The sequence below is a fragment of the Drosophila obscura genome, unplaced genomic scaffold, assembly GCF_018151105.1.
Source record: "Drosophila obscura isolate BZ-5 IFL unplaced genomic scaffold, ASM1815110v1 contig_25, whole genome shotgun sequence".
NCBI classification, from domain to species: Eukaryota; Metazoa; Arthropoda; class Insecta; order Diptera; family Drosophilidae; genus Drosophila; species Drosophila obscura.
Window position 1 is genome coordinate 1,806,921 of NW_024542812.1, and position 11,573 is coordinate 1,818,493.

The 11,573-nt window shown below is 40.5% G+C and overlaps 3 protein-coding genes across 3 annotated transcripts; all 3 read left to right on the forward strand.

Moving 5' to 3' along the window:
- Window positions 1-2,941: 2,941 nt before the first annotated feature.
- On the forward strand, window positions 2,942-8,581 carry LOC121404596. Its single transcript, XM_041594326.1, has 7 exons — window positions 2,942-3,333; window positions 4,496-4,664; window positions 4,724-4,836; window positions 4,899-4,974; window positions 8,096-8,251; window positions 8,305-8,472; window positions 8,528-8,581. Exons 1-7 carry the CDS (start codon window positions 2,942-2,944, stop codon window positions 8,579-8,581), a joined length of 1,128 nt encoding a protein of 375 aa, XP_041450260.1.
- A 486-nt stretch (window positions 8,582-9,067) lies between these two features.
- Window positions 9,068-9,834, forward strand: LOC121404597. Its single transcript, XM_041594327.1, has 4 exons — window positions 9,068-9,118; window positions 9,179-9,319; window positions 9,388-9,555; window positions 9,610-9,834. Exons 1-4 carry the CDS (start codon window positions 9,068-9,070, stop codon window positions 9,763-9,765), a joined length of 516 nt encoding a protein of 171 aa, XP_041450261.1. The 3' UTR covers window positions 9,766-9,834.
- Window positions 9,835-10,745: 911 nt separating this feature from the next.
- LOC121404598 lies at window positions 10,746-11,456 on the forward strand. Its single transcript, XM_041594328.1, has 4 exons — window positions 10,746-10,805; window positions 10,869-11,009; window positions 11,078-11,245; window positions 11,301-11,456. Exons 1-4 carry the CDS (start codon window positions 10,746-10,748, stop codon window positions 11,454-11,456), a joined length of 525 nt encoding a protein of 174 aa, XP_041450262.1.
- Window positions 11,457-11,573: the final 117 nt, after the last annotated feature.

Consider the following 11,573-nt stretch of genomic DNA (forward strand, 5'->3'; position numbering starts at 1 on the left):
CCATACCTGCTCGAGGGTGACTTGTGCCTCACGATTCAGGCCTTGGTTGATAGGCGGCCTCTTCTCATCGTCAGGATAAATGATGATCCCCTTGTTACGGAAGTAAACTGCAGAGAGAGAGCGAGAATAGTTCTTGGCGGATGATGCTTGTCTGGCCTGGCTCCTCCCCAATCACTTACCAATCTCATCCAGATTCAGTCCAGCCACGTCCATTTCCATGGCAAAGAACACAGTGCCATAGCCCTCGCGTCCATATACAGACATATAAAGTTAAAAAAAAAACAAAACAGAAAACCAAGAATAATAAGGAATGGAATGGAATATAATGGAATGGAATGGTAGCTTGCCATCTCTAGTTAATAAAATAAAAAAATATCTAAAAAATGGATGCAAATGCAACAATTACAGGCGATGTCGATAAAACGCAGGTAACAGGACACATTCTGGCATCCATCTAACACTTGATTTATTGCAGATACCGCCTCTTAACCAAAAGCGGATACTGGCATTTGTCGCACTGCGACATCGAAATATTTGACAATCCCTCTTTTAAATTACGTATATTACCAAAAAAAATAAATACTTATTCAAGATTAAAGATTTAAATTTTTAACATATCTCGCTCCGCTCTGTTAAAATAGCAGCAGTTCACATTTTAACAGAGCGGAGCGAAGTATCGTATAGTATCGTATCGTATCGTATGGTAGTCAAGGTATCGAGTAGTCAAGGTAGTCGAGGTATCGACATCGACACATTTCATATCATATGAATGGATATCCAACCGATCAACTGCTTTAATCTAAACTGGTAAATATACATCTAATTTACTTTGTGTTGTGTTTATATGTGTATTTGTGTATTCGTACAAAGGTATACAATACACATTATATATACATATAATGTGTTGTGTATATGCACATACGATACACCGCTTTTTTTTTTAAGTGTACGAAATATGCAGTGTACAGAGCATAGCACACACATAGTATAGTACACAAGCTATGTAGCATATGCATAATACATAATTATATTAATTTTATTATTTTCTTTTCAGATATGGATCCAAACAGGCCAAACAGGAAGGGACAAGGCGCTATGCGAGCCCGAGATTTTCGGCGCGCCTTTATGCAGAGTGTGTCAACAGGCATGGAGCTGTCACGGGCGCACGCCATGCAGCAGGAGTTGCTCCTGCAGATGATGCCTGGACGTGGACGTGGAGGACGTGGAGGACGTAGAGGACGTGGAGGACGTGGCGGTGCTGTCGCTGAAGAACCTGCTGTCGCAGAACCACAGGAAGACCGCGATATCGACAATCTGATCGATTTCGACGACGAAGTAGAAATTGTGGTCGTGGAAACCGACGGAGAGCAAAATTGACTAATAAAATTTAAAAAAAAATATAAAACTAAACATTGTATATTGTTTTTATTTATAATTTTTCAAATATAGCGCACATATGTGTGTATATGTATATGTATATTTTTACCGTTACGGCATGTATGTACATATAGCGCACATATGTGTGTATATGTATATGTATATTTTTACCGTTACGGCATGTATGTACATATGCATTCTCGGCGAAAATATACTGAATACAATACTGAAAATATATATATATGGAAAATATACTGAAAAATGAAGAACACAGAATACGGGAAATATTATTATTATTATTCAATTATTATTAATTCATTTCCAGCAATTTCATAAAAACTCCTGCAAATTGCAACAAAAATATTGGAGCTCTTGTTATGTTATTCAGTTCTGGTACGTGGCCGGCTGCTAATGAAACAATTTCGCTCTGGAGGCATCGAAGGAACGTCTCCAGGTCATCATTGTTTGTATTGTGCAGACTGAGATCGTCTGACGGGCATAAATCGAAAAATTTCCCTAACATTAATCTTAAATTCCTAAGCTCCCGCTCCTTATACTCCCAATGGGGCGACAACGCTGCAGCTGCATCTGCAGCGTCCATCTCCGACTGCCACGAACTTTTCTTGTATATTGTTTGCCTGTATAACCTACGTAATATTTTGTTCGCGCACTTGTAATTGGTCGACAACGTTATATCCAAGTGCGTGTAATCAATCGGTAAGTACAGGAATGTGGGCGTAATGGTATGCGTACTGAGCCGCCACTTCATTAGCTGGACAGCCGTCGCATATTACCGCCAATATTTTTTTTTGGATACTCTCTCCATTCACTCGTATGCCACCAATGCGGGTCAGCACACGTTGAACATGATCCTTAATTTTCTTGCTGCCCATGCTGACTTCTTCTGTGACTGCCTGTTAATTAAAAATATTCTTTTTAAAGGAGCTATTATCACTTTTTATTATTTATCACTTACCACCGCAATGTGAAGCACCGCAAACCTGCTGTTCAGCTCAGCAGTTTGGGCCGCAATCACCAACATTTTTATTTTTGAAGATATTCCGTCCTGTTTTGAGTTAAAAAATTCTCAGCAATTTATTTTAAATAATTTAAATAAATACTTACATTTGGTGCGAACTGTCTGAGGTGCATTTCGTCAAATGTGAGGAAGAATTGTGAGAAAGACCGTAATACATCTACGCTTTCCACAATTAAACGTTCATTAATATGCCCCTGCTCGGAATTGGCAAAGTTAATGGCAGAATCTATATTTTGCAGCTCGAACCGTTCACTGGCTTCAAAATAATTCCGGATAGTTTCCATGCTTGTTGCGTTTCGTTTTCAATGTTTACTTTTGAGCAAGTAACTAACTGTGAATTTGTTTTTTTTTTTTAAGTCTGGCAATACCAATAATGCAGTATATACAACATATACTGAATACCGAATACCGAATTTTCGGTATATATTCCGATATGAGTACAAGTGTACGTGTGTGTACAAGTGTACGTGTTGTGTGACAAGTGTGAAATTGGCCGTCGATAGACGTAAAATAAACTGAGTAAGTATGAGGAAAACTCAGAATATGTTCGAGCCAACGGAATCAATTCCGGTGGCTCAAGCTCGCTTAGCTCGCTCACGTGCGCACCAACAGCTGGTGGACGCTACTGATCGTGGAGCACCTGAAAAAGAGCTCGGAGCTCTTTTAGTCGTTCGCGACGAAGCGAGCCTCCACCTGTCCATTTTGATGGATCAGGAGGCACGCCGTTCGAGTGTGCCTAGCACGAGCATAAGTTCGGATCCTCAGAACTTATCCCTTCGCTACTTCAATCAGAATAGCATAAGTTCGGATCCTCAGAACCTTCCCAGTGCCTCAGCTCAGAATAGCACAAGTGCCTCAGCTGAGACGAGCAGCTCTGTCTTAGCTGAGAATAGCACAAGTGCCTCAGTTGAGACTAGGTACGAATACCAAGCAAAATGCGCTGGTGAAATTCCCAGCGACGATATTCCCAGCACCAGCACTGGAATACGTTCTGGGCTTGAACGGGGAGTGGGCGAGGACGTTGAGTTTTTAGCTCCATGTTCCAGCTCCACTCTGCTCCCTGTTCAGTTTAAGCCGGGTGCAGTGAAAACTCCCCGGGTTAAAACCACATTTAAACCCATGAAAGGGAAGCACGAGAAAAATTTCTCATTCGAAGTGAACTCCAGTTCACTTCCGGGGCTTCCCCCATTAAAGTTGAAGCAATCGCGACCTAAAAGGTACGAGCAAATTCGGTACCCACCAATGCGATATTTCGACCACAATAGTCCACCCCTGCAGCCCGATAATCGTATGCCGGGGGAATGCGTCTCCTTTATAGACGGCATCCCCTGGTGGAGAGTGCCCAAAGGCTGTTGGGCACCTCCAGGATTTAAAATGGCGCAGGGCTTACGACATGCATGTATTATTTGTGGAGTAAGCCACAAGATTTCCACGGAGAAGCGAAAACAGCACTTCAAAGTGTGCATTGTCACTCCGAAAAAATACATTTGCCTGCAATGTGGCTATTGTGGAAAATTCAGGAGACATCACAAGTGCAATAAGGCTTTGATGCGTCAAAGAAAAATGCAGTTCCTAGATGGCAATCCGATGGGACTAATTGAAATAGTCCCATTTCAATTGGCATGCACTTTAGAGCAAATGCAAATGCTCGATGAACCACCACCGGAGGATGAGGAAGCACCTTTTGAGGTGGAACCACCAGAGCCTCCCGAAGAACCACCAGAGCCTCCCGAAGAACCACCAGAGCCTCCCGAAACTTCTCAAGAAGATCTTGAGATTGAAACGGAAATGGATAGGCTGTTTGGACAAGACTGAATAGTTTTAAAAATATTAAAATGTAAAAATTCTTGAATTCAATTCATGAATTTAAACGACCGGTTGGTCGATAAAATGCAAATATTAAAATGTAAAAATTCTTGAAGAAATTCATGAATTTAAACGACCGGTTGGTCGACAGCCTGTATGATTAACCATCTTTTTCCTTAATTGGAAAAAGTAAAGATCGCTGATGAGGAAGATGTGGTATCTTCCGAAACAGGAAACACGAAATATATTATATTTTAAACTTATTTTTTTCAGCTTCTTCCTGTGGGGCATATATCCGAATATTGCGGGCGAAGCGAGCTACATCACGCACATCATCACGCCGCAGCAACAGGGCACGCCCGACAGTTGCAACACTATGCACGAAGAGCAGATATTCGATGTGCAGGATCAGATGCAGCTCATCACGCTCGGCTGGATCCATATGTGTAGCCTCTACTGTGTAGTCTCTATTCGATTCTCTGATTTTCGGTTCCCTTACAGACTCATCCCAGCCAGACCGCTTTCCTGTCCTCCGTGGACTTGCACACGCACTGTTCCTACCAGATGATGATGCCGGAGGCCCTGGCCATCGTGTGTGCGCCCAAATACAACACGTGAGTCATCGCTGACTCATCGGGGAAAACATTTCTTATCTATTCTTTCGTTTCACGCTCAGCACTGGTTTCTTTATACTCACGCCCCACTACGCTTGGCAATGGCGCTGGTTTGCGACTTATCCGTATCCTGCCGATGTTGGTCTCTGCTGTCCCTGGAAGAGAAACGGCCGCTGCTGCTACTGCTCGCCGTCTCTGTGGGACTGTCGGACTTTTGGTGGGGACGTCCCAAAGCCGCTTGGAGCCTTTGGGGACCGTTGCTGTTCACCGAAGATTTGGAGTTTGGGATATCGGCGGCCTTGTCCTTTTTTTCTCTGTCTTGTTTTCCTGTTGGTGAACCAGGTATAGAACCTATCACACCACTTTTCCTCTTGCTCCAGCGGAAAAACCCTTCGCATGTTGCCTTCTAAATATCTGGCGTCTCCCAGCGTCATGCGAATGTTATTATGTACAAAGTACTCTCCCACAAGCGTTACGAGCTTCCTCTGTTGCGTCGCTTTGAGCTTTACGTTTTTGTGCTTCTTTTTTAGCAGCACATGGCCCGCATTTCCACTGTTTAGGAGGATGCCGTACACGTTTATAACCGTAGTCACTGTGGACGGGCATGATGCGGCGTCCTGTTGCGAAATGTGTTCGGACTCATCCGAATCTCCACTGCTCGACGTCACATCGAAGTCGTCGTCGCTACTTACATTCTTGACACCGGAACGTAATCATGGTCATGCTCAACATGGTCGTTACCTGTGGCGGCGGCCTGGTCATCCAACCAAGACTTAACGTATCTCCTTTTACTCATTATTACAGCTGTTGGTGCGTCGCGTCCACACACACACACGTATATGCTCAAAATGGGATGCCCGGCTGTTGCTACAGGTAAGGTATTTACTGGTATTATATCGTTACTAACTAAGTTAACGGTACGTAGTTACTGCACGGTAAGTAGTTAGTACCGTTAGTTTAGGCGTTTAAGCGAGTTTAAGTGAGAGAGTTTAAGCCGATTTGGCGCGCGTCCGCGAACGCACACACACATACACACACGTAACTATGCTAATGTGTCGGTCTGTTGCTCCACTTAAGGTAAGGTAACTACTGTTACTAGATACTTACTAACTAAGTTAACGTTACGTTACGTAGTTTCTTTACGTAGTAAGTTTCAGCGTTTAAGCTAGTTTAAGCGCTTTGGCGCGCCGCGTCATCACACACACACAACACATATCATAACGGATCTATTTCTCATGGTGTTGGTAAATAAATAAAGAAAACAAATGCAAAGAAGGAAACAAACAATAGAATATGTATATATATGTATAATTTTTATAGAAATTATCAGTCAATAATAAATATTTATATTTATATTATTTATTTCTTTTGGAAATTTAATCAATCAGCATGTTAGCAACATCATGTTGTTAGTTGTTAGTAATAATAGTAGCTTTTCTGTTTTGCCGTCGGCAAAAGAAAGTATCAATAATATACATTTTTGTATTTATTAAATATGAATTAAAGCTCCCCGCTGTGTGACCGTGCGGCGCAATCCCAAAATACCAAGAATTCAATAAAGTACCGTATGCCGTAAACTAAACCAAACTAACTGAAAGCATGAGCCTCCCTGAAAAATTAGCTTCAAGCTACACTGTTCTTTGATAATATTAATTGCATGCTAATTCCGTTTTTTATTATACCCGTACTAAAAAAAGAGTTAAGGGGTATATTAGATTTGTGGTAAAAGTGGATGTGTGTAACGCAGAGAAGGAAACGTTTCCGACCCCATAAAGTATATATATTCTTGATCAGCATCAATAACCGAGTCGATATAGCCATGTCTGTCTGTTCGTCCGTCCGTCCATCTGTCCGTCTTGATGAGCGCCTTGATCTCCGAGACTATAAGAGCTAGAGAAACCAAATTTGGTTTCCAGACTCATGTGATATCACACTGCTACAAGTGTATTTCAAAATTTCGCCCCGCCCCCTTCCGCCCATACAAAGAACGAAAATCTGTGGAAGGCACATTTTTAAAGATACGATAAAACTAAAAACGCATTATCGTAGAGAATGCCCATATCTACCAGACTGCCGAATCTGAATCAGATCGGATCATAATTATAGCCAGAATGAAGAAATTAATTTTCAGTCGCTTCCCCTGCCCCCTCCTGACAACGACAACGCAACTCATTTTCCTTCTCGCTCGCACACTCTGCCGCGTTCAGTGCGCGAGCAACCCCTAGCGGAGGAGATGTAGAATCTAAATGGTACATGTATAATCTACATGTTAGATGTAGAATATACATAATATATGTAGATGTAGATAACAGATGTAGCAAAAAAATGTAAAATGTAAAATTTTTTTTTTTAATTCTAAAATTCTTAAAAATCATAAGCTCAAAAATGTATATACTGACTGAGTACGGGTATAAGTAGAGTCGCGTCCCCAGAAGCGACTCACACGTTCCTTCTCGTTTTTTTGGTAATTATGTAGGTTTATGTGAACAATTATCACACACAATAAAGTACAATTTTCAAGTTTCACATCGATTGGCTGGGACGTATTGTCAACGCTAGCTTTAGGCATATCGTGCGTGAAACGGCTGTACAGCGTTGGCCCTAGCACGCTGTCTTGCGGGACTCCGGCTTCAATCCCCTTCACCGTGGAAACTGCTCCGCTCTGTGCGACTTGGAACGTTCTGTCCTTTAGGAAGCTTCCAATAATCAGGAACAGCTTGGGGTTTATCAGGGCTTTTATTTTCGCAAGTAATCCGTCGTGCCAAACTCTGTCGAATGCTTACTGGATGTCCAGGGACGCTGCTACGACGTACTGCTTCTTATGGAAGCCATCCAGGATATGATCCACCACCCTATGCAGCTGCTCCGGAGTACTGTGCCGCAGCCTGAAACCACATTGGTGGTTAGGGACAGCTTGATTAACTGATGGGCTGTCCAGTAATCTGCGAAGAATCCAGCTTCCCAAAAGTGGGGATGCTAATTGCTCAATCGGCCCATTAGCATCATTAATATGTTTTCGCTTCACCTACTCGTATTGGTTTGATTTAAATAGCGTGAAGATGAATAGACATAATGTGGTTATAAGCACATATACAGAGCTGAAATTCGTTGGTAGTTCCATTTAGATCGTTCACGTTTAAAGATGTCCCCCAAATTAAGTGTTCTTGTTCTACTCATTGTGGTTTTATATTTGACCATTGAGGTTTGTAAAACTTCCTTGATGAACGGGCTAATATAATACCTCCAAACCATATCGCAGATCGCTTCGAAGGTCGAGTTTACCAACATTGTATGTACTTCCCTCGATAAAGAGTTTTCCGACTTTGAGTACTGCTATCTGAAGTCGGTGAATCGGACCTACAAATACGTGTCTGCTAAATGTAACTTGTATAAAACACCGATAACGAAAGTGAAGGTAAGTGCCACACACTGTAAGTTATACTTATTAATTCCACTCTGAAATCTCAGGTAAATTTTTCACTGTATAAACGATTCAATGGTTATAGGCCTTTTATGTACAACATCACTGTGGATGCCTGTAGATTCCTGAAGAATCCCAAATCGAACCCAGTTACATTGTTCTTTTTTAGCTCATTTGCTGAATTCTCAAATTTTAACCATTCGTGTCCCTTCAATGTAAGTTAATCCATTGTGGACGTATCCAACAATTTGAAAATATTTTTTTTTTCAGGGGGCACTTTTTCTGGAAAAGTTATCAAAAAAGTTATTGCCGAATATGAATTAGATCGGATCATAATTATAGCCAAAATGAAGAAATTTTCAGTTGCTTCCCCCACGGTTACTATAATGTTACAAATATATGTACATATGTGCAATATATGATGTTTTAAAAAAAAAATCACACTAAGGTCATGCTTCGTCGTTTTTGCAACGCAACTTTTCAAAAACCGTAGTTACAGGTGATCGATGGACTTGTAAGGTCGGCACACTGCAGCAGTTCATCAATGGCCTGAGCTGTAAAAAAAGAGTAGCAATAAATGGCAGAGGAAAACGTCGAATCAACGAAGCATGACCATATAGGGTTAATTGCAAACTAATTGTTTATTTGTCATCATTAATTGTACATAAAAAAAAATGCGAGCATTAATTAATTAATTAAGTGGAAAATTTTCCACTGACTAAAAAAATTGCATTAAGATGAATCGATCAAATATGCGAATTTAACTGGAATGTGCCAAAACAGTTGCTGTTAGGTCATCGACGTTTTAACATGTCCCACGCAGGAGGTGTCCTTTTTCTGCTGATTGTGGTTTCATATGAGGTTGGTATATCCATTCTTAATCACTGCGATATATTCTAAAACCTCGTTAAAATATGGCAGGTCGCTTCGAAGGTCGAGTTTACCAACATTGTATGTACTTCCCTCGATAAAGAGTTTTCCGACTTTGAGTACTGCTATCTGAAGTCGGTGAATCGGACCTACAAATATGTGTCTGTTAAAAGTAACTTGTACCAAACACCGGTAAAGAAAGTGAAAGTAAGTGCCACACACTGCAAGTTATACTTATTAATTCCACTCTGAAATCTCAGGTAAATTTTTCACTGTATAAACGATTCAATGGTTATAGGCCTTTTATGTACAACATCACTGTGGATGCCTGTAGATTCCTGAAGAATCCCAAATCGAACCCAGTTACATTGTTCTTTTTTAGCTCATTTGCTGAATTCTCAAATTTGAACCATTCGTGTCCCTTCAATGTAAGTTTATCCATTGTGGACGTATCAAACAATTTGAAAATATTTTTTTTCCAGGGGGCACTTTTTGTGGAAAAATTATCAACCGAGTTTATAAATCACCAAACTACTAAAGTGCTGCCATTTCCGGAAGGGGATTATATGGTAGAATTAAATTGGCTTGCCTACGACATCAATCGGTCTGTGATCAAATTTTATTATACTCTTTCTTGACTTATGTATTTGTCAGATATATGAATGTATAAAATGCCTTTGAATTGTTTGATAAAATTCGATAATAAAGTTTTGTTCATCTAAATGGTACATGTATAATCTACATGTTAGATGTATAATATACATAATATATGTAGATGTAGATAACAGATGTAGCAAAAAAATGTAAAATGTAAAATTTTTTTTTTTAATTCTAAAATTCTTAAAAATCATAAGCTCAAAAATGTATATACTGACTGAGTACGGGTATAAGTAGAGTCGCGTCCCCAGAAGCGACTCACACGTTCTTTCTCGTTTTTTTGGTAATTATGTAGGTTTATGTGAACAATTATCACACACAATAAAGTACAATTTTCAAGTTTCACATCGATTGGCTGGGACGTATTGTCAACGCTAGCTTTAGGCATATCGTGCGTGAAACGGCTGTACAGCGTTGGCCCTAGCACGCTGTCTTGCGGGACTCCGGCTTCAATCCCCTTCACCGTGGAAACTGCTCCGCTCTGTGCGACTTGGAACGTTCTGTCCTTTAGGAAGCTTCCAATAATCAGGAACAGCTTGGGGTTTATCAGGGCTTTTATTTTCGCAAGTAATCCGTCGTGCCAAACTCTGTCGAATGCTTACTGGATGTCCAGGGACGCTGCTACGACGTACTGCTTCTTATGGAAGCTATCCAGGATATGATCCACCACCCTATGCAGCTGCTCCGGAGTACTGTGCCGCAGCCTGAAACCACATTGGTGATTAGGGACAGCTTGATTAACTGATGGACTGTCCAGTAATCTGCGAAGAATGCAGCTTCCAAAAGTGGGGAAGCTAATTGCTCAATCGGCTCATTGGCATCATTAATATGTTTACGCTTCACCTACTCGTATTGGTTTGATTTAAATAGCGTGAAGATGAATAGACATAATGTGGTTATAAGCACTATATACAGAGCTGAAATTCGTTGGTAGTTCCATTTAGATCGTTCACGTTTAAAGATGTCCCCCAAATTAAGTGTTCTTGTCCTACTCATTGTGGTTTCATATTTGACCATTGAGGTTTGTAAAACTTCCTTTATGAACGGGCTAATATAAATATAATACCTCCAAACCATATCGCAGATCGCTTCGAAGGTCGAGTTTACCAACATTGTATGTACTTCCCTCGATAAAGAGTTTTCCGACTTTGAGTACTGCTATCTGAAGTCGGTGAATCGGACCTACAAATACGTGTCTGCTAAATGTAACTTGTACCAAACACCGGTAAAGAAAGTGAAAGTAAGTGCCACACACTGCAATTTATACTTATTAATTCCACTCTGAAATCTCAGGTAAATTTTTCACTGTATAAACGATTCAATGGTTATAGGCCTTTTATGTACAACATCACTGTGGATGCCTGTAGATTCCTGAAGAATCCCAAATCGAACCCAGTTACATTGTTCTTTTTTAGCTCATTTGCTTCATTCTCAAATTTGAACCATTCGTGTCCCTTCAGTGTAAGTTAATCCATTGTGGACGTATCCAACAATTTGGAAATATTTTTTTTTCCAGGGCGCACTTTTTGTGGAAAAATTATCAACCGAGTTTATAAATCACCAAGCTACTAAAGTGCTGCCATTTCCGGAAGGGGATTATATGATAGAATTTAATTGGATCGCCTACGACATCAATCGGGCTGTGGTCAAATTATATTTAACTCTTTCTTGACTTATGAATTTTTCAGATATATGTACATATGTGCTATACATATATATATATTAAAATGGAGAGATAAAAATGTATAGTAGTGCATCATCACGTGAGAAAGGCTGGACAGATTTGGTT